The 24386-nt window shown below is 44.9% G+C and overlaps 1 protein-coding gene across 1 annotated transcript in view; it reads left to right on the top strand.

Annotated features, from left to right (window-relative positions):
- tshz3b (teashirt zinc finger homeobox 3b) overlaps positions 1 to 22778 on the top strand; it is a 34856-nt gene extending 12078 nt beyond the window's left edge. Inside the window, exon 3 of the mRNA XM_034529640.1 lies at positions 17460 to 22778. Coding sequence (XP_034385531.1) covers positions 17460 to 21082 — 3623 coding nt within the window. The 3' untranslated portion in view covers positions 21083 to 22778. The remainder of the gene's footprint in view (positions 1 to 17459) is intronic.
- The last annotated feature ends 1608 nt before the right edge of the window (positions 22779 to 24386 follow it).

Genomic DNA, 24386 nt, shown 5'->3' with positions numbered 1-24386 from the left:
GGATATGAATCTGGCCCTGCCATTCATCACTGCTATATTATTTAGACTGGATCGCTACAGAGCTGTAACCCGAGCTAGAGCTCTGAGTGTGGTTGTGGTTGTGTGTGTGTGTGTGTGTGTGTGTGTGTGTGTGTGTGTGTGTGTGTGTGTGTGTGTGTGTGTGTGAGGACATGGGAGTTGAAGGAGATGGTGTGGGGGGGGGGTAAGGGGGAGGAGGAGGAGGAGGAGACATTTGTGGTCTCAATGAAGGGCGGGACAGACGAATAACGGCGAAGGAGTGACCAAAACTGTCCGGCAAGGAACACACAAAGGAGAGGGATTAAAGGTTGAAGGCTCCCGAAAGGTCAAAAGGTTAGAGTTGACGGTGGATGTTTACAAACCTCTCTTTTGTCCGTCCTCTCTCGAGGCAATGCACGATAATATTCCGATGGCTTAAAGGAATTAGATGAGGCCTTCGACACGTCGAGATCAGTGTCTTCAGGCGGTCATCGTCCCTTTGTTTTTTAGTCTAAAGGAGGCAAGAACATTTTCATCTTGCATAGAAACACAAATAGGTATATATCAAATATTGATTCTCTTGATTCCAAAATGGCTGACTTTGATAATCACTGCATCGCCCTGTATGTTTGTTTGGATGAACAGTGTGATTGATCGATGAGGCACCCGTTACCGAGGGGATGGTGCCTCATTTTGAACAACAAGCCAGTGTTTAAATCGGCAAGAGGAGAGCTAGTTAATGTTAGCTGTATAATGATGCGTTAAAACTATAGCCAGTCAAATAGAGGATTGTCCCTAGGTAAATTATGACATCATATCATGGCGTATTTACATGTTATCTTATAATTTGGTCGGGGATTCAAAATCTACCGTGCAAACTATGCAAACGGTCCTAGTATTTATTGTTTTTAATTAATTTGAGACCGTGGTATCGAATTGGTTATCAAGAATCATGGATTTTCATTGGTATTTGTCTACTAGTGCACACGAGGCAGCAATGTAGCCAGCATGCTAACATTGGCATACAATTAGACAGAAGGAATTCCGACCATAAAGGCCTCACTGCACACATACTGTATTGTTAATAGCAGATCCAGTGTTTTTTTTCTCATCCCTGACAAGAGAAGAACCCAGTTCATACGGACACTCCTTGTTAACCCTGCATGCACATGTAGTAGTAAACTGCTTCTTTTTTTTCAGTTCTTATTTTTTTCAGTTCTGCTTTTGTAAATGATTGTCCATGAATCTAAAACTAGAGGGGATATAAAAGTAGAGACACAAAAGGGAAGGATGAGGGAACGACGGCAGACTCCATGGCTCCTTCTCAAAACTCCACCCGTCCCCGTAACCGTTTTAAATAAAAACAGTTACATTTAGAGGCTTTCTGGTATGCTCCCTCCTTCCCTCCCCTCTCACTCCTCCCAGGTTTCTATAGCGCCAAGGCAGACGTGGTGATTTATTGTGGCCATCCATCTCTCGTACTCATCCATCACCGGCCGGTTGCTAGGCGATCACGGCAGCAGCTGTTTGCTTTTGAGTTCAACAGAGGGGCCGTCAGTCAGCGGCGGCAGGTGAAAAGCATTACCAATGCGCCGTTGTCACGCCGAATAATTAATCAAAGGCGGGAAAGATAATTAAAAAGATATGACCCTTGCTGGTACTTGGTCCTGGGTTTGCCCAGGAATGGAGGGGGGGAGGGAAAAACAGAACAAAATAAAAAAGGTGAGAGGAAGAGGACTCTTTTCTTTGCAGTATCATGCTCAAATGGTTCTTTGAGATTCCACCTCCCTCCCTCCAACACCAGTGGAGGAGTGGAATGAGTAAGTGCTGATAAAACAGGCTCTCCTGTTAGTCAGCGGCTCTACTCCATTTAATTAGGAGGAGAGGGGCTGGAAAAGAAATGATTTCAGTGAAAAGGCCTGGCAGAGGGAATGTAAGAGGTCTTGAAACATAATGTGGATGCATAACCAACTGTCAATGTTACAAATATTATGCATTTTTATTCTTTTTTTGGGACAGTTTTATGTATGCTTTGACCGAACGGCGTCGAAACTCATCGGGCAACATATTGGCAGTGAAAACAAACTTCTCACTCAAAGATTTCTCTCTTTTTTTATTCTTGAACCAACTTTGTTTCGTCTTGAGCTTTTCAAAAGACCAATGACTTCGAGACGAAGGAACCTGGAAGTGCTAAATGCTCTCTGGTTTCCATGTGTTGAGACTCCCTGGACTCTGGTGGACGCTCATAGAAAACAAACATAGAGTTCATAGGGATGAAATCCTTTAAGGGCGAGAAGGAGTGGAGCTGAAAAGGTCCAACACACACGGGACTTTTACTCAGGCGACCGGCGTTCGGTCACGTAACGATACACCCCCGAATCCCACAGCAATGGGAAACATTCAAAGATCATCAATCTGTCCGCACATGTTTCCGGCGTGCGAGATGGTGTGTTGGCCTTTCATGCGTACACTTTTGCACAAGCGCTCATCTTAGCCTTCATATGTGCATTTCCATCAAAGCTGAAGATTCCTTTTCTCCTCTGTGTCACATCTTTGATCCCCCGAGCCGGTTCCCCCCCACCCTCCAGTATTTTGACGGCCCTCATTTTCTCACCACCATCACGTTATCTGGAGTTTGTACTGAGTTATCACACTGGCGGAACCAAAGGCTCAGTACACACAACAAGCCGGGCCTTGAGACATAACAGCAGCGTGGGAAAGAAATACACAGATGGAGAGACAGAACACCGTCTTGTATTGGCACCGGGTTCATTTTAGGGCGTGAGATGGTCTGGCCGCATTAGTAGTTTTATAATATATTTTTTTCTGAATTAGAAGACATTAGCTTGAAACAGGAAATGCTGTCCTTGATTAAATACTTTGAGTGCACTTCCCAGTGATCAGGTTATTACTGCTTACCTGTAGAATGGGCAACATATGAATGACATATTTATGAAAACATAATGGATTTGTAACAGATCTGTAATTCTTGTAAAAAAAACAAATCCAGAAGGAAATCAAAAGGTGTGATTCACCCAAAATCACCAATGTGTGTAACCATTTTAAAATGTGTATTACTTTGAATGGCATATGAAAGAAGGTGTTGTTCCCACACAGAGAACGTCACAGCGTGTCACATTGAGAGTGTCACACTTTAAGAGAGTCAGGGCATGTTTGTAGCCTTAATGCTGCTAGGCTAGCTCGTTTCTAGCTGTCCCTCTTTAGTGCTGGAGTTCATCAGGATTTAAAGTGTTCTGCTGGTTGATGTTACTGCCGTGGAAGCATGAAATACAATAATGCCCTCAATAATGTAAAAGTGTCTCCCAGGGCCAGAATCATCTGTCGAATGGCCAAGAAATGTGCTGCTGTGAAATGTCATGTTAAAAGTAAGTCTCTGTGGCCTGAGACAGGACCACTTACAAGAAGGTGACGGGGAGGCGAAAACGGAATGAAGGAACGCATCCTAGCTAATCAGTTTTAGAGCTTCTCTTGAAGAAGTGAATCAGGAAGAGCAGTAGGCCATTTCCTTTTCTTTTCCTCAGACGGCGACGTCATGACCCGCCCTTCTGTGGCTCTCATTACACGTCGCCTTTGTTGGTTGGGTTGGTTAGGTTTTGGTGAGATTGGGTAGTGAGGGTAAGCCAATTAGAGGCTAGAGGCAGAGTAGGGGGGCGGGGTCATGCCTTTGCTATCCAGGAAAAAAAACACCAGTATACTATTGTTTTCATCTTTACTGCGCCCTATTTACTGGTAAATACCTCAATTATCTATTTACTACATCTACATGTATATGTTATTTTAAATTATCTACATGCCCTGCTATATATAAAGGGTTTCATAAATTTCTTTATCTGAAAACTAGCGTTTCAAAAGAGGGACTGTGGTACAGATAGAGGACTTTGACAGGAAGACTCGACAAGTGGACGGATACTTACCCAGATAGTTAGGAATGGTGGAGAGGGAGCGAGGGTAAGGGAGACATGTAGCGATAGAAACACACAGACCGGAGGGGGAGAGCAGCAGAGATGGAAGCAGCAGACACAGCAGCAGTCAGCATTTAACGTTTATTCTTTCTTTTTGTTTTTTGGCTTTCTACCTTTTCTGCCACTCTTCCAGGAATGATTTAGCCTCGAGCCTAGCCCCAGGTTATATCCAGTCTCACTGAACCCTCTCTCTCTCTCACACATACACACACACACACACACACATCCCATCTCGTAAACATCGCAGAATCCGGCGACGTAAATGAAAGCCTCTGTCTCGATTGAACTAAATGAAAGAACACCGGCTATTTAAAGGCACGTCGGCATGCAGAATCACGAGTGATCCACAGTTGGTGGTTGGTGGGTGGGGGGGGGGCTTTCATTAGCACTTATAACCCAGTCAATAGACACTTGATTGGTTAACATGCTGCGATTGATTCATTGACCATGATAAGCTCGGGCATTAAACACCTCCCCATGCACAGCCTTGGCTGCTACTGTACGAGTGGAATCTACATACACACCTGAAGCTCCTGGAAATAGAATGCATTCACAGCCACGTCTTACTTTCCCTCTGACGTGCCTGCCCTAATCCAAGAAACACCGAGCTCCTTGAGAGGTCTGACCCCATCTGATATATTATCCGGGTTCTTGGGAACCCCAAACGGTGTTGAGCATTCCTGAACGTCACACATCAGTCATGGTTTCAACAACAGCGCGTGTTTAAATAACTCCCTGATGTCAGACGGGCTTCATTTCACTCGTCTGATCCCGTCAGATGGCCACATGGCGTCGGGCCAAAGCAACCGGAGCACATCTCAGCAGGACAAAACATCCCGCCGATCGAGGCCGACGGCTTCGTCCAATGCGACTCCCGCCATGGGGAAGCTGAGGCCGCGTCGCTCCGCAATGAAAGCCAAGATGTGATATCCATCATTTGGAAAGAGAAATATTATCCCCAAAAATGATTCCTGGACTCAAATTTAAACTCCCCGTGAAAATGTTGTGGAGCACCGCGAACAAGGGGATGTCAATATTTGTACATTCAAATTAATGAGCATTGACTATGAGATGGTTTTGTTTGGCGGTGCACAAAGCATTAAATTAAAAAAATACTCGTAGCACTCTGAAAAGATAGAAGCTATGTGTTTCTGTTATTTCGTATTATGACTTCACCACCAAATCAAATGCAGCGTTTGGAATGAGACGTCTCATTCATTAACATCCCGCAACATCAGATGCTAAGAAATCCAGCACAAAAATGAATTATGCAATTCCGTCACATCCCCCTCAGCTCGATCGCTTTCAAAAGGAGACTGAAATTCTCTCCTTTTTGGTGCTCGCGCATTTTTAAAAAGCTGTCCGGTCAGATTTGTCAGTATCTCGCCCAGATAAATGCGTCCCATTGTTTTTGTCCTCAGTGCCCAGGGTGATCGGTACAAATGTAGCTTTGTGTGGTGCAGGATTCTTTTATTTCTTCTTCTCTCTCACACAGATAATGTGATCAAGCCTGGATGAAGCTCCTATACTCTTTATACTATTTTTAGTGAAACACCATGAGATAAGGGGGCGGTGTGTGTTGGGGGGGAGGGGTGCTCTGTCAAAAGAGCAATGTGGTCGTGGGTTTTTGGCGTCTGTGATTAAACAGACACGCACAAGTTCAATGTAGATTTGTACATAGAGATGAATATGAACAGATTTTTAACAAACAGCGGGTTTTTTTTGGGAACGCGTCAAAGTAGTGTGACCGTGCGTGTGTGTGTGCGTGTGTCGGTGTGCTCTTTTACTCTTAAAGTGTGCTTATTCATGTTTATTACATTAGATAGGAGATTTTTGACAAACCAAATATGTGAATACTGAAACTTAATAAAACAGTTTTGATCAGTATGAATTGTGTTACTTAATTCATTTTTATTCATTTAAATTTAAAAGGATTTCACTCAGTGACCGTAGCACTTTGGGCCACTATGTTTATGAACACGCTGATATTGGACATGTTTAATTAAGGTCATGTAGCACGTGTTTTGAGCAGCTAGCTTCTCACAATAATGAGACAGTTAGATTGTAAATTGCTGCTGTCGCCCCCGGCAGGATGCTGAAGGCAGTGCATCATACAGTATATGCAATAGGAACCTCATGTTATTCTTTATGCTGCAACACATTATTGTTGGAAAACCTTTTTCATACAAGAAACATTATACTCTCACAAATTTGTCTTCAGCTCATTCATTTCCTCTGCATGTATGTACGTACGTGTGTGTGTGTGTGTGTGTGTGTGTGTGTGTGTGTGTGTGTTTGCATGTGCATTTATACGCCTCCCCTTTAAGGCTTGGTTGCCTTCTTGCTCTGCCTGTAGCCTGGGTGGCATGCCTTCGGGCTCTTTCATACACCGAAAAACATACACACGCACACACATACACACACACACACACACAGATACACACACACCTCACTGACGCCATTTAGGCACCGCGCGTGCGACATTAAAGACCTTTCTTCTGTTTCTTGCGAGTCTTCAGGGTTAATTAAATGATTAAAAATGGCAGCCTCCATCCTGACACAGATCATCGCTACCTGTGTATTTACCCGCCCCTGCTGGAAACACACACACACACACACACACACACACATACACAGTCGCAGACACAAATCCAGTGCTTTGAAACTGAAACCCCCGCCCCCCTTTTCCCCTGACAAACCTGCACACCCCAACACACACTGATCCCCGTGGCCAAGAGGAGAGGTGCTGATGGACGTGCAAGGGCCGGAGATCCATCAGGTGACCACGGCGTGCGTTAACAACACGCTTACTACAAATCAAAGCCGCGGGAAGAGAAAGAAAAAAAAAAAAATCAGATGAACAGATTAGCAAGCTTTTGATGGAGAGCGACATGCACGAGGTCCCCGAGCTGCAGCATGAACATCAGATACAAACGTACAGTTTTTCTTTTATGGAACAATATCAAAAGGACATTTTAGGAAACCCTCTGATATTTGAATGCAAAGCTGGGCCTCGGGGTTTGAAGCTTGGCTGAAATGCTGACTCGTCGTCGTAGAAACACACAGTGGGCCGGCGGTGACTTAATTATTGCTTACTTTGTTTCCTTCTAGTATGCTGCTCTCTCTCTCTCTCTCTCTTTGTAATTCATGTTCTGTTTCATTGGCACGACATGCTCCAGTGTTTATTGCCAAAGCAGAAGACAAAAACAGACACTGGAACAGGAATAAATAGCGGCAAAGTTCCATGGGAGATTTTTTAGAAAGAAAAAATAAAATAACGACTGCTGGTTGGTGAAGTGATGGAGCCACGCGGCTGTTTTCTCCATCTCTGCTGGTCTCCATAATTACACATATTGATCAGGTTTAAAAAAAGAAAAGAAATGATTGTAAGCTGCTGCTCTTCCTGGAACAGAACTCTCTGTCTGGGTCTCGTCGAGGTGCTTTTAGCTGCTTATTGGTTCTTTCACTTCAAACTCTTCCTCCTGCACACGTAACCTGGCTTAAAAAGGTGCATTGCGTAATACCTCCAAATACCTTGCGATCGAAATCACAGAACAATGTGCACCATTCAATCGAACTGCTGAAGCGCTGCCATTCGATCACATGACACTAGCGTCATCCAATCGTCACGCGTGGCGTCGGCCCACAGTGCACGTCAGCCATCTTTGTGTGCGCCAGTAGCCGGGGTTAACGGAGGTTGCATTGAGTTACACTACGGTGCGTTCAAGCTCTATTTTGGTTAAAACAGTGTCAATGATATCCTCGTTGTGTTGTGTTCAAATGATTTTCTTAGGAAATGTGCAAATAGTTATTAAGGAGTTGAAGAACACGGGATTTCTTTTCAGCCGTATCAAATTGGATATCGAGAATCATTGAATTGCACTGGTTTTGACAATTTCTGGTATCATGACATCACAATTCATTGTCGACTTAAAGTCAACACTGAAACCCATTCTGTTGATTCGGGTGGTTCATTTATTTAAATGTTTTGAGCAAAAACTCGTGCACGCTTTTACCCTTAACTCTTATCCTGACTTCATCTTAACTCCAAGTAGGTGAGGCCAACTTCCTTTCCTTCGACCTCCTCTCCTCCTCCCGAGAACATTTGTTTCTAATAAGTGTAGAATTGCAGCAGTAATTTGAAAAAGTCACCCTCAAAAACCTGACTTCACAAGGGGCCACATTGTGAAACACATCAGCGTGAATGACAACGATACCTGCATTGCTGTAAAAAAGGAAAACAGGCAGTGTGCGTGTGTGTGTGTGTGTGTGTGTGTGTGTGTAGCCACATTAAAACATGTGAGCCTCATTAAATGAGCCTCATACATGGTGCTGTAAACATGCTAATATTTCTTAACGGCAGTCTCCTACATTGATATGCATTTGAACTCGGGACCGTTAACTCCCTCCTCACCACCCCACCGCCACTCATCAACAAAGACACCCCCCCCCCCCACCCCCCCCCCCCCCCCCCCCACACACACACACACACACACACTAACCATCACCCTCCACCATTACGTGGGCCCCCCTGGCTCTCTGTTTTTCCATTAATATCAAGTGATTGAGCGTAACATTAGCAGATAAAGCGGAGGCTAAGATGACATATACGCCGTGGATGGAGGAATTAAAGCCTAATATAATCACTCGGCCTTGCATTGGGGGCGGGGGTGGGGTGGTGGGGGGAGAAAAAAAACATTGCTCGTCACTAAGCCTGACATTTTGATTTCCAACGTTTCTGGCACAGCGAGAGCGGCAGGAACAGATGGAGACCGATTCCTCTTTTAAGTAAAGAGATACTTATGTGATTGTTCAAAGGCTTCCCGTGCACACTTTAAACCCCATACACACACAACTTCAAACGTACACTTCAAACTGTGCACACACACACACACACACACACACACACACACGCACACACACACAGAGTATTGATCCGTTACCTCTCAGGAGGTGTGCGTGCGTGTTTGTGTGCGTGTGTGTGTTTGTGGGCAATGTGTCTTTGAGCTCTCGGTCCGGCTGGCTATTTTCAGAGCATAGTGGAGAGCCCATCAGCTTTTATTAGCTTAATAAATCACCTTTGTTGTCAATCAAGCAGCAGAGAATAATTGGATATGGTTGAAGCCTTGCGTGATGGATTATAAATCATTCAAGATTAAATTAAAAGATAATGCACAAACTTAATGGTTTGTGTTTTGCAGTCTAAATTGCCTCGGAGCAGTGCTGTTTTCCAGCTTTATTGCCTGCCGTTTCTCTTTGCTCTAAAAACCCCCTCGCATTTTACACCTTTTATTGCTCGGACGGAGCTCCGACGCCGCTTCATTTGGAAGGAAAAACATCTGCGTTTTTGTTTGTTTTTTACGAATCCATTTCTCTTCTTTTTCTTTTTTTTGGGGGGTGTGGGATTCTCTCCATTTCTTTACGGAGAAGAAGCATTTCATTTTTCAGATGCAGGACGTTGTCAGTGAGAGCAGCTACGATGACTTGGCACAGGCGTTTGCTAATTTTATTTTTAAACGTTTTTCTTTCTAAAAGGCCTGATATCTGCCTTCGAGGGACTCTTGTTTTCAATCTGTTCTCAGCAGATGCACCTCGGGCCGGCACCAGTCGTTATCCCACAAAACGAAGCGTTGTTTGTTGCACAAGAGATGGAATGAGAAGAAGAAAAAAAAAGATAAGAAAGAAGACAGATACACACACACACATAGAGAGAGAGAGAAGCAGGCAGGAAGAGACAGAAAAAGAGCTATATCATGTATATTACACTCTGGCCCGGTGGATTTAAGTGTGTCCGTTTGCATTGGAGCAGAGCGGGCGTTATCATAATCGCCTCCTGCCTACCTGACGGGACCTTAAAGTGATCCCGTCGTTTTATTTACACCCAGACCGCTGTGTGATTTACTCCCAAATACACACACACACACACAAACATTCCCCCTTGCTAACTTCCCTGGCGAGGCCCAGTCGAGTAGGTCGGATGACGTCTTTTGATCAGAGCTGTCCAAAGAGATCAGGCCAGTTTGGCAGGTAATAGACACCGGGCTGCAATGCAATGAGTGTGTGAAAGGATGTGTTTCTGACACTGTGTGTGTGTGTGTGTGTGTGTGTATACTTTCTCTTTTATCAAAGTTCAAAAGCACTGACTTGTTATATCCTCTGGGAAAATAGTGAAGATGAATATCGAGGGAATTCGAGGAAAAGTAAAGGAAAAAACAAAGGGAAGAGGAAGAGGAAAAACAGTGGGCCTGTGTGTGTGAGGCTGGAGGTGATAGAGGCAGAAAGAGAGAGAGAGAAGAGGGGGGGAGAGAGAGTACATGGCAGTCAGGAGAGAGGGAGTGCACAGGATGAGTGGGAGGTATGAGGACGGGAGGGAGCTCGGGGGGGAGAAACAAATGGGAGATGGTGGAAATGATGGGTCTTGCTCAGCCCTGCTTGGCTAACTATGCACATCCCGCTGGGTTCTCACACTCACACATGCTCTCACACACACACAGACACGCATCCCCCTGTGGATGGGTGCTCGTGACCCGAGGTCGCCCTTTGGGCTTTGAGAGTAACAAATGAATAACAAATGCACAGGCGGAGGATCATTTACTGACCAACAGTCGCCCACTGATAATATTTGTGTAGTGCGGGCCAGATGTTGTTGCCCACACATACACACGCATTGTATTTCTATATACTTTGTCCACAGATTTATACTCCTCACTGCCGGCCCTTTCTAATGAAAGAGGAACACATCGGACTCACATCACGATGGAGCGATTGTAAATGCAGAGCAGGAGAGCTGCTGGATCCAAACTTAGATTTCTCCAAACCTGTTTTCCCAAAAGGCCCCTGATATTTGCGTACGGATGTATTGTCGCAGTATTGTGTATTAGACGTTTTAAAAATCCCCTTCAGAGAGGGCCTTCTGATGGCAAAGTTAAAATATCCTAAATATGACACTGAAACTCATATAGATGTTTGCTTTCGTCATGTGGACCTTTCTTGGTGACGAATACACATTTTGTCCCCCCCCTCCCGTGCCGGTACTCCTATCCATTTCATCTGCTGTAGGTACACTGACGATGCATACCCCCAAACAACAGCCAAACTATCCCAACAGTGCCCCCCCCCCCATCCAAACACACACACACACACACACACACACATGCACACACACGGAGATTCCCCGTGTGGCTTTGAAATGCGTTCTGCTCTATAACGCACACATTCAATTCCCCTGTTAATTTCCCTCAGTAAAAAGAAAAAGGGAATTAAGACTTTATTTTCATTGGCTTCCCGAACATACTCTGCTTTTTCTAGCGGCTAATGTGAGGCTGCCGACCTGGTTCTCATTTCCCCTTACGCACCGTGCTCGACATTTGTGCGACAGCAGAGGAGCGCCATCTGAATTTGACCCGAGAGACATTACGGGATTGTTTTTTTTCTTTTCTCCTTCATTCGTCGCGAGATGTTCTGTTTCCCAGTTCGCCGTCTGATTGGTTTTCTCAGCCGCGTGTTTCTGGTGAGTCTTTAACGCGAGGTGGTAATCTTTGCTTCCTGGACCGTTTCACTCATTCCTTTACAGCTCCCCCTTAATTAACCAGCAGCGGTGCAGTCAGAGAGGGGTCACGTAGAGGCTCGGTGCGACTGACGACACGCGCGTGTTCCTGGGCCTCTCTCTCACGTGTGTTCAGAATGCAGGGAGATACCGACTGATTCTGATTATTTGGCAACACTTTTTTATTATCTTTACCATTTTTATTTTCAAGTTACTCAACATGGCTGCTTTCAGACACAAACACACATTCATTCCCACAGTTAGGTGAGAAGTTCACTCTGTGCGGCATCACACTCCTTTGAAATGGTGATGTAAAAAGAAAACGAAAAAAAGATTTGTTTTGCCAAATAAATACTGCACATGTATAATGTAATACACACACACACACACACACGCGCACACACACACATCAGCGAGTTTGTCAGTAGCTCTGGAGCCCAGGCATACACTGTGGTATTGGCACTGTAACAGCAGCATGTAAATACAGTGTCAGCAGCTCCCCAGCTGAGTGGCATGGGGAGATGATTAGCCAGGCTAACACTGCTCAGCACCCACACACACATACACACATAAACACACACACACGGACATACACGGGTGTGCTACAACAGCATCCGCGTTTCTGAATAATCGCAGTATTCCAGTGTGCTGCGACAGACAACCAACTAACTGTTGCCACTCCAAATCTAATCTCCCCTCTCGCGAGCACCACTGCCACTATGTGCTGTATATGCTAATATTATCTGTTATTTTGAAAGGCATTTTACATATTTCGGACTATCGTGCTGTTCATTACCGCTTATCAGCACGGAGCTAGTTCCTCATACAAATAATTCATATATGGTACATCCCTCTAAAAAAACAACATTTTTAGAGCAAACAGAAAAATTACCTATAAGCCATTATTGAAATATGCTACGAAATACTATATCATATTGTGCTTTTTATTTTTCCTTTTATTTTTACATGTTACAACAAGATATTGCTCAATCACAAAAACTACATCTACAGCTAAAACTATGACAGCACCTTCTGTGAGTGTACATACAGTACACAACCAGAAGAAAAACATCAGGTATTGTTGGCAACGAGCAGGTTTTATTAACATACATTGTATTGACATATTTGCGTGTACTGTGGTATATGCAAATCAAAAGGAAAGAATGTTTTACGACAATTTTGGTCATTTATATGACTTTTGCATCAATGTGTCGAAGTTCTATGTCTAGTATTTATTTTTCTGGATTTGAAGAGACACACACAAACAAAAACTAAACATTTTAAAATAAATACATGTATGTATATCATGTAGAACTAGTGTTGTTATTTAAACATAAGGTCACATATTCTGTAATAAAGCATAGTTGAAAAATAGTTAGTGGACAGTTTGTTGTAGTAGAACTGGAGTCCCAATGACTGGTGACTACAATTATATACATTTATTCTTAGTCAAAGTATTAAAACATAGTAGTAGCATTACATTGACTCCAGTTGTGTACTTATATTCCGAAGATTAGTACAATATTGTCACATCGCGATGAGACTGTGATTATAGCTACAATATGACAGATACATATGATTATTGCTACAAGTCTGGAAAGTCGCGTCTCCGCGTGGAGACACAGCTCCATTCGTCTGGGGGTCGATCGAACGCCTCTCGGATATCGATGGTACGCCTCGCCGATCCCGAGGCACTCACCGCACACAGCCGTGCCCCTTTAACCACCCTCGCAGCGGCACACGCACACACACACACACACACACACACACACACACACACACACACACACACACACACACACACTCGCACACGCAGAAGCCATCCCACCAATTTGTCTGTGCAAGTCAAATTACAATAATTAAGTATTATCGATCTCAGGTTCAATTAACTTAATTTGATTAATGTGGGTCGCACTGGTGATTGGGACGGGATAGAAAAAGGGGGGATGTGGAGATTATAGGATTATAGGAGAAGTGGGAAATGGCGGCGGCGGGGGGGGGGGGGGGCACAGATACACCCACACACAGTTCATCTCAGGCCTGCAGCCATGTCTTCAGCTTTGTCTCAACAAAAATGTTTCCCTACTGCAACTGATGTGGACGGTCTGTCTCACACACACACGCACGCGCACCCACTGAAACTTGCGTGGTCCAAGTCGAAGCCAAAGCGTAAACAGGCATCGCTGACGTGCCTGTGTGTCTGATAGGGCTGTTAAGTGGTTATATAAGCATGATAAACCGTTGCCTAACATCATAACATCTGCAGAGTGCACAAGCATTTCCTCACTTTGAGCACCCGCTGGGAATAACACACAGCTCTGTGAAATCACGGCATGTTCATCATTCGCATGTTTTTTTTTCCGACCGTGAATCCAAACATTTCCGTTCGTTTGAATTCGACCGTTCGTTCTTCGAGGTGTTCCCTTTTGTTAGCAGGGCATTTGTCATTTTTTTCGCTCAGATGTCGAGAACAATTTCTCTCCCAGAAACAACCGTGGTGTTTGCTTGCCCCGCTTATTTATTTATTTTAAATCGGCGATCACTCCTGAATCTGAGATCAAACCACCCTCTTCTGACCTGCTGACAATTCATCTGGAACCCCCTCTCTCTCTCTCTCTCTCCCTCCAGTAATTAAAAGAGCACCTGCACGCCTGAAGTGCTTGGCCCAGGCTTCTTCGACTCCAGCGGTTTCCTGCGTGTGTGTGTATGTGTGTGCGTTTGTGTGTGTGTGTGCACGTACGTGTTTCTTCCATATTTATCTCCGTATCCACGGGTCGTAGTGTTGTGAACCCTTGCAGCCTGGACACAAGCCAGCAGCCTCGGAGATCATCTCTGCATGTCCTCAACCGTGTGTTTGTGTGTGTGTGTGTGTGTGTGTGTGTGTGAGTGTGTGTGGCCCCAGTCTTGACTTCCGTCCAAACCCCACCCCCCCTCTTTCCAGTAAAGTCATGTTGTGCCAAGTTCTGGCTAAAAAGAGAGTGGGACAATGAGCAGCCACTCTCTTGAATCATTTAGGGCGATTACAGCGAGTTCATTGTTGGGCAAAACTATGAAGTGGGGCAGTTATCAAGACGGGTATGTGGGAAGAATGGAGTACCGATATGTCGTATCGATACCAATACTAGAAATACCACATGATTGAAGTGGATACAGCCGTAAAAAAGAAAATAATAAATCCTCATGTACCTTAAGTTTCTCCCCAAATCCAAAATTAGAAGATTACATTTGAACACATCATGTTAACGTTATGAGTTACCTTCGCCCAATACTTACTAAAGGGAGATTGAACGCGTCATAATGCTACTCAATGCAAACTCCCTCCGTCAGATGTGTTGTTTGCAATGTAGCATTATAAGGGACGACCGACCCCGTAATACCAACAGAAAGGTAGATATTTGTATCAAATGGATACTGAGTCAGTTTAAAGTGCAATCCACTGGCTATTTGTTTTATGATTGACATCCTCTGCCTTAAAACAAGTCTGGAGTGTTGCGCTTCACGCTCCATGTAGGTGGACGGACAATCCGAGGTTTCCTTCAGCACACACCGGCAAACGCAATATTCTCCCCGATCCTCTTGCATGTGTCTCTATACATTTGCAGGTACACAGATGTGCACAGATGGACACACACACACACGCACCGTGTTCTCATCACACACAAAGGGCAGCTAATTTGAAGCGGTTTTGTGTTTAAAAAAAGGAGATTTCACATTGATGTTTGGCCTTGATGAGAGCGCCGGGCTGCTGTGTTCATTTCCTCAGCCGGAGCATTGTTCTCTTAAACAGCTGTCGTTTTGGCTGATTCAGAACAGATGGCATGTACATGTGGGTCTGGTCAGCTGCATGTATGTGCGGGCGGGTGGATGTGTCTCCGAGACAGAGCGGGGGAGAGAGATGGGGAAGCTCTGAGAGAGGGGGTGGGTGTGTTTTATATCCGTAAATGTATTAACATGCAGCTTAAATGCGTAAAGGTTTTTAAGATGGATGTACTTCGATACAATAAAAGACAAACAATAATCGCTGGTGCAGAGTTGATAAGGGCGATGTGACCCTGCACGTTTTTTTAAATGCACATAACGGCATCTGATAAAAGTTACCATGTTTGAAGTGTTTCAAATGGATCCTTTTATGTTAGACTGAGCCGCTGCAGCCGACTGCATGTTCAACAGAGAAGTTCCTGAGAATGCCCGAAGGCAAAGAGTTGTTAAGACTACAGCATTTACAGTGTGTGTGTGTGTGTGTGTGTGTGTAAGCTCTGGGAAAGCTGTGTCTCTGTGCATCTGTTTGTCCCACGGTGGTGTGTCGTATCACCGTCGATGGGAACCGGTAGCCTGACAACGACAGACTCCTTCCTCTGTGTGTTGCTGCCGATGCAGTACCAGCACACACACACTCAGTTAGAGATGGGAGTCGGCAACAGCTTTAGTGTGTTGTATGATGTGGCTGGCAGGTGGTGTGGGCATTACTAGTGGAAGTACGTATTTTCCTTTGTTTCAAAGCCGTGATAAAACTGTAGGCAGGATATGGAGTTTTGTTTTCAATACAGTTTCCTCGCACACATTTTTTCTTTTGGTTTTTAACCGTGCGTTCTCATGTTAAATACGACCCAGTGATCATTTTAAATGTGTTTAAACTGTTGCATTGCCGTCGAAAGTGGTAGATAGTGATTGACCGCCCGCTCGCTTTCTGTGCCACACCCGTCCGTCCCACTTACCGGCTCGCTCTGTGTTTACATACCAGCTGAGATGAGCGATGGCCTGTTGCAGAAAGGAATGCCGGGCACAAGGGCACCGGTGCTCACACACACACACACAAATGCTTGTCTTCTTGGCCGGTGCAGTTGCTAAAACAAGAGGGTTTATGTATGCATGCTTCCGTGTGCGCGGCGCTCCCATTGATATTCAGAAATCTAGCCTTAATCACAAAGCTTGAGCACGCGGCGTTTCTCATCTGACTATCCGTTTGATAGACTTATTAACAAAATAAAACATTCATAGATGTACAAGGAGGCGAGACTGTAATTTGTCTTGATACATATTTCCTCTATATGATTCCCATTGTATTATTCTTAAACTAGAGGGATTTGAATATAAATTGAAAGCCTCAAGCCCACTCCCGAAGCTAAACTGTAAATAATAACTCTAAACTTTTTCTAATCTTTGGTAATTGAAGCAAATGGGTTTTTGCGTGGAGAGATTTGTTGCAGGCAAACGTACATACATTCATTTTTATTTACGAGGAGGCGAGGGCTGAGCAGTGTAATGAGTGAAAACGCATGCTTAATTTAAATGGCGAGTGTGTCTGTTAGGGAATGCATTAGAGTCTGCAGAAGAAGCGTAAGACATATTAATTGACAGACAGGAACCGCTGTCTCCGAGGTTGATACAAGTAATTTATTACTTCAGAAACGAATGCCACCGCCAGAATGTGCTTCATTAATTTCAAATTTAGTTTTAATTTCAAGCTGTTGCCCCTTGAGAAGAATAAGGTGGCAAGTTCTGTTTGAAGCGACGTTTTTCCTCCCTGCCTCCCTCCATCTTTCTCCTTTTTTTTCCATCCTCCATCTCTCCCTCTCCGGCTGTCTCTTGCTGTCTGCAGTACAGAACAAAGACCTGGGGGGTGGAGAGAGAATGGGAGGGGGTGGCAACTTGATTCCAATTTGAAAACAATGTCAATGTAAAAGGGTGACGATAGAACAGAATTACTGCAACTGTTTGTGAAAGGAAATACTTTGTCTGTGGATGCCACTAGGTGATTGCTCTCTGTTTCCTCTGAAAAAAGTGTGCATGTCAGTATCTTGTGTTTCGATCAGTGCCCTGCTCGGTGTAGAATTAGGAATACAGAGTTGAGAATCTCCATCATTAGATATGCTGTCAGTGTGGTTCTAACAAATCCCTTCTCTTTTTGTTTTTTCTCTTCTCTGCCTGAGCAGCATACGTCCCTGAAGATGAGAAGGAAGCAGCCCTGTTGGATGAGGACCTGGATGGAGACGACTCAGCTCAGGAAGGGGAGGAGCCTGCCTCCAAGTTCCTATGCCAGGACAGGCCAGGATCCACTGGCTTCCATGACTCCCCAAACGCTGCTGACTTTTCTGGTCAAGAGCTGGACAGTGAGTCTCACTTGAGTGAATCCAGTGACAGAATGTCAGATTTTGAGATCTCCTCTCTTAAAAACGAGGATGATATCATCCTCTCGAAAGACCCCTCAAATGCCCTTTCCATTTCATCCTCCTCTGTCATGATGGCTGTTGCCAATGCTGCTGCCCCAGCAAGTGGTGACGAGGCTATATTAGCCACAACAGGGTCTGTGGCTGACAGCCTGGAGAAGATGAAGGCCATTTACACCTCCTTCCTGACCAACTCCTATTGGTCCACACTGAATCTGAACCTGAGCCAGCCCCCTCCGGAAAAAAACCCTCGCAGTCACAGCAGTAGCAGTAGTAGCAGCAGCAGCAGCAGCTGTGGAAGTGGAGGCTATGACTGGCACCAGACAGCTATGGCTAAAACCCTCCAGCAGGCCTCACAGAACCACCACAACAGACTGGGCATGGTTCAACATCCCACAGTGGCTGTATCTGCAGCATCTACAGAACCCCACCTCTTCAGCACCGTCCAGCTGTACCGGCAGAGCTCCAAGCTGTATGGCTCTATATTCACTGGTGCCAGCAAGTTCCGCTGTAAGGACTGCAGTGCGGCGTATGACACCCTAGTGGGACTCACCGTGCACATGAACGAGACAGGCCACTACCGCGACGATAACCACGAGACGGATAGTGATGGTACTAAACGGTGGTCAAAACCAAGAAAGCGGTCCTTGCTAGAGATGGAAGGCAAGGAGGATGCACAGAAAGTTCTCAAGTGCATGTACTGTGGACACTCCTTTGAATCCCTGCAGGACCTAAGTGTCCACATGATTAAGACGAAACACTACCAGAAAGTGCCTCTGAAAGAGCCTGTTACACCACTGGCCGCTAAGATTATCTCCTCGTCTCGAAAGAGAGTCCCCATGGACCTAGATATCGCTAGCTCGCCAGACTCTAATGGAGGCATCACACCTAAGCCCACCTCCCTCAACGACCCCAATGACATTCTCCAAAAGGTCACCAATCCTTACATCACACCTAACAACCGCTATGGACACCAGAATGGTGCCAGCTATGCCTGGCAGTTTGAATCCAGGAAGTCACAGATCCTCAAATGCATGGAGTGTGGTAGCTCTCATGACACACTACAAGAGCTCACCGCTCACATGATGGTGACCGGACACTTTATTAAAGTCACCAACTCTGCTATTAAGAAAGGCAAACCCATTTTAGAATCATCCACCCCAACCCCCAAACCTATTTTAATGGCTGAAGAAAAGTTCCAGTCCGTTCCCTTGGCTGCCACAACATTCTCCCCTCCACCTGCTCCAGTTCCTCCTCCAACCAGCATTTCCCCCATTGCCATGGTTGTGGAGATAAAAAAGGAGGAGAAGGAGGAAGAATGCACTAAAGAGTTCACCAACAATGGCAATCCCAACAAAGAGAAGAAGACAGGAGGTGAGGATGAGGCTGAGGAGAAGTTTGATATTTCTTCAAAATACTCTTATCTGACTGAGGAGGATCTGGATGAAAGTCCAAAAGGTGGTCTTGATATCCTCAAGTCCTTGGAGAACACAGTGACCTCAGCCATCAACAAAGCCCAGAATGGAGCTCCAAGCTGGGGTGGATATCCCAGTATCCATGCGGCTTACCAGCTCCCAAACATAATGAAGCTCTCGCTTGGCAACACTGGGAAGGGCTCTGCCCTCAAATACATGTTCCCTGGAGGGGATATTTTCTCCTCTACTGGTAAGATCCAGCCTCTGATCTCACCTCCCAGCCGCCAGAACTCCCCACTACCCAAAAACAACTTCCATGCGATGGAGGAACTGGTCAAGAAAGTGACAGAGAAAGTGGCCAAGGTAGAGGAGAAAATGAGAGAACCCAGTGCTGTTGTCAAGGGATCTCCTTTGAGACGTACCACGCCATCGCCCTGCAACAGCGAGGCAGGGGACTCAGCCCGAGGAGAGTCGCCCAAAGAAAATAGAGCAGGAAGCTGTAAAACTCCAGAGAATACAAGTGGTGCGGAAAAAGCAGGAACTGATGGGAGTGGAGCTAATCACAGAGATTCAAATGGTGATATTTCTATAAAAGAGTCTGTAGAGAATGGAGTGGAGTCAACTGCTGTGACAGCTGCCTCTCTGTGTGGCAGTACAGCTATCATCACAGACCATCCTCCTCCAGAACAGCCATTCGTCAACCCCCTCAGCGCACTGCAGTCGGTAATGAACGTCCACCTGGGGAAGGCCGCGAAGCCTGCCCTGCCCTCCCTTGACCCCATGAGCATGCTGTTCAAGATGAGCAACAGCCTGGCAGAGAAAGCAGCGGTGGCTGCTTCCACCCCACCAGCACAGACCAAAAAGCCCGGTAATGACCGCTTAGACCGCTACTTCTACCAGCAACATCTAAACAACGACCAACCCATAGATCTCACCAAAGGAAAGAATGCTGACAAAAACAACAGTGGTGGCTCTTTGGGTTCAACGGCCCTCTCTTCCACCACCACCTCCCCGATTTCAATTTCTCCCTCCTCCGCTGTCACTATGTCCAAAGCCTCAGCCGCAGTAGCTTCCTTTATGTCCAGCTCCCCTTTGAGAGAAAATGCACTGTCGGACATCTCCGACATGTTGAGGAACCTGACAGAAAGTCAGGCTGTCTCCAAGTCCTCCACACCTACCATTCTGTCCGAGCGCTCCGACATCGAAGGTATCACACTGGAAGAGATAGAAGATATTTCTCCAGCCCAGAAGCGTAAAGGCCGGCAGTCCAACTGGAACCCTCAACACCTTCTGATCCTCCAAGCCCAGTTTGCCGCCAGTCTGAGACAAACGAGTGATGGTAAATACATGATGTCGGACTTGAGCCCACAGGAGAGAATGCACATCTCCCGTTTCACTGGCCTCTCAATGACTACAATATCCCACTGGTTGGCTAATGTCAAGTACCAGCTGAGGAGAACCGGTGGCACCAAGTTCTTGAAGAACTTGGATACCGGTCACCCAGTGTTCTTCTGCAGCGACTGCGCCTCCCAGATCCGCTCACCGTCCACCTACGTCAGCCACTTGGAATCCCACTTGGGCTTCCGTCTGCGAGACCTGGCCAAGCTTTCTGGCGAGCAGCTGCTCAGCCAGATTTCGCAACAACATCATCAACAACGCCACACCAAAGGACTATCTGAAAAACTTCTCTCTAGTTTTCACCAATCCAGCCACCCTTTACCCTCCTCTTTACCCACATCCCTTGCCTCTTCCTTACCCATCTCCCTGCCCTCATCCTTAACCACTTCTCTGACCTCAACTGAATCCCCGTCACCCTCGCCCGACAATGACGACTGCAGTGGGGCTGTGCACCAATGTAAGCTCTGCAACCGGACTTTTGCGAGCAAGCATGCAGTCAAGCTTCACCTGAGCAAGACTCATGGGAAGTCCCCCGAGGACCATCTCATGTATGTGTGTGAGCTGGAGAAACAGTAGCACTGGCTGGGGACAATGCTGTGTTCTTTTGTAACGGCTCACTCTTTCTGGCTCTGTCTCTCTTAAGCCTTTCACAGACAATTCTTTCGAAGAGAAGAAAGGATTATTAACGTGATGGAACTGCACAAAGATGCCATACAACTACTGTTTTAGGTTTTGGCACATGGTTTTACATTTTGTGTTGTAGCAGTTGTTTGTTTTTTCCTGTGTTGCTGAGTGAGATAGTCTCACTCTGGCCTAAGACACTTGATTTTAGTGATCTGCTTTCACAGGAATAGAGAGACTTTCTTTTCTCAAATTGTGCAGATGTGGGCGGTTGTCATTTAGAAAATACAGTATATGAAGGTTTTAAAAAAAAAGAGATTCTAAAATGAAGTGGCGTGTATTTTGAAAGTTGTGTAAATGGAATTAAGTTCCTTTATATTTTGACATCACTGGGATGTGATAAGCTGCATGCATAAATGAAACAGTTTAGTTAAACATTTTATAACTAAATCTGGGTGCACTTTCCATGATTTTTTAAATTTAATTTAGTATTCCACTCTTCCGCTTGTTTGCTCTCTTTTCATTTTTGTTGTTTGTTTTTTTGTGCTGTAGTCAGCATTTACAATTTAACCCTCTGAGTACGTCAAAGCACTTCTACACCTAAGATCCAAACACTATTGACTCAAGAGTTGAGATTGTGAATTATTGAAGCTATTGTGAGAATTTGATGGACAATGTGCATTGTGTCTGCAATGCCAGTTTCCCAGACAAACAGTAAGTTAAGTCTAATCCTGGACATGGAAGCATTTTATTAAAAGGAAATTCACTGCAAGGTTTTCATCTTGGGATTCGTATTTGTTTGAGATATGTTCACCGGACTTGATACAAGCATTGTACTATGTGGTAAAAAAAAAAAAAAAAACTTTTACTTTGGTCAATCAGGGACCTATATTAATTCAGGTCTGTGTAAAATATGTACATACAAACATATTAACTAATTCCTCTAAATTATGCATAATTTCTATATTTTTTAATTTAAAAGGATTATGACTATCTGCTGGTGCACAGTATATGAAGACATAAATAAAATTGTTTTGCACAATAGTTTTATAAATGTGTTATTTAATCAAACGATACGAAAAAAAAGATACGGTAGCAACAGGATGACAACAGGTGAATCTTTTTATTCCCAACTCGTGCTCAAAGGGTTAAAGACTCTTTTTACCAGACACTACTCTACATGTGCCGCTGTATGAACACTAAAAAAGATACTAAAGGTTGTACAAAAAAAGATGTTACTTTATAAAGATATTTCACATGTAAACTGTTATTTATAAGCACTCTTGGTTGTTTCATATTGTTGAATGCCTTTTCGATTGGTCCTATTTTTTTTGTTCTGTCTAATTACTCTGCCACGATTCCACACTGCAGCTTTATCTTTTTGGGATATGAAAGGTAACCATGGTTACGCTAACCTCTTGAGTGACATATTCTGCTACATTTTTGGCAGTTAATTTGCTGAAGTAACTGACAGCTGCCAGGGTAGAGAAATAATACATTTAAAAAAAATCCTTATGTGTAAAATATCGGCATGTAAACAGCACAGATACTGTAATGCATTCTGTGCCGTTGGTCTTTTTTTTCATTTCGTTCTTTTTCGTTTTCTGTTGTTGTTGTTCTTGACAATGAACCCCCATTATATGACTTCATATAACCTTGTTTTCTACTGCAGCATTAAAAAAAGGAAACTGTTTTTTGCAACCATGTGTGTATGCATCGTGTGTGTCATGGCTATCAATTATGTGTGGAATGTGCAGTCCCCAATGAGCACATTAGACTGGGAGTGTGTCAACATCTGCCTGTGACGAGCTGCATACTAGTTTACAGTGAGTGGCAGCAGCGGGAGACAACACACGCACACACACACACACTCAAACACACACACACACACACACACACACACACACACACCTATCCAGACATGCAAACAGACACCATCATTTTGGGGCTTTCCCAGTAACCTCCTCTGTTGTCCTAGAGGCTTAGACTAAATTGTACACTGCATTGGATGACGGAGCCTGCAACAAAAGGTCTGAGAAACGGTAAACAAATCAAGTGACAAAAAAAAAAGTTCAATCAATTTAAGGGGGCAGAAGAGCAACTAAGCTCCATAGTCTTTGCACACAGGGTAGTATAAAGACACACACACACACAAAGGTTTCCCATCCATATCTGCCACTCAATAATTACCTCCAACGTCCATTTTGTGACTACTTTCCGGCGAGCCGAGACACCTGGCAGACGATGTTTGTTTAGGCTTCATGTGATACGACAACAATGCTGACAAGATGAGCAGGTCCTTTCAAGTGTTTATTTACTCATAATCTTTCCCTGTCCGGAGCCGCAATGAAGCAGGAAACCCGTCACCACCAATGTGACGTGTGCGGCACAACGGCGTGATGAAGCAGATGGGGACGAAGAGGTGATGGTTTGCAGGAGGAAGCGTTCCCCGAGAGCCGTCTCCTGTCCCAAAGATCAACATATATACAGATGCGTGTATGTTCAGTTCAGAGAAAGGAATGAGCACACAGAGGTGGGTATGGAGGACCTGCACATCATGTCATCAACACAGGAGCAAATCTGCACACATGAGCGCACAAGAACATTACATAAACACACAGAGCACACACGATGACATCAAAGGGAAACGGCGCCCTTTGTGGTCCTGAGCTACATCGCTTTTCTTACTCTGTTCTGCCACTTATTAAACCATGCAGAAAAAAAACACATTCACACCTGCACACAACACAAACACACTGAATCGTGCAGAGCAAGGCCACCAAATTATCTTCTTTTCTTCACACACAAAGATGCACAAAAGGCCAACACACACACACACACACACACACACACACACAGACACACGGAGACACCTCAACAGCTAGGTAGAAGGACTTCATCCGCAGTGACAAGGTGCCACTGTGTGTGAAAATGTCAGCCTTCAGTGGCGCAGCCTGAAGTCTGGCACTATGTTTAAGCCTCTCATTAGCCGCAAAGGAAATATGCGTGAAATTGAAGTGTAAGAAAGCCCCTTTCTCTCTCCCTGCCTTCACATCCGGCAAGCAGAGGCAAGGGGCTTATTAAGGTTCAAAACTAGCATGCAGGAGACAATGGGTACCGCCCTGGGATGTGCAGAGACACACACACACGTACACACACTCTCGCACACTATGAAGATTACTATGTATCTCAATGCAATCATAATACGCATTAAACCCTATTAGTTACAGCCAATGAAGTGAAATGATGAGTAAATGCC

Source organism: Cyclopterus lumpus, chromosome 3, assembly GCF_009769545.1.
Source record: "Cyclopterus lumpus isolate fCycLum1 chromosome 3, fCycLum1.pri, whole genome shotgun sequence".
NCBI classification, from domain to species: Eukaryota; Metazoa; Chordata; class Actinopteri; order Perciformes; family Cyclopteridae; genus Cyclopterus; species Cyclopterus lumpus.
The sequence above is the reverse complement of the archived record's forward strand: the minus strand, read 5'-3'. Positions and strand labels throughout refer to the sequence as shown.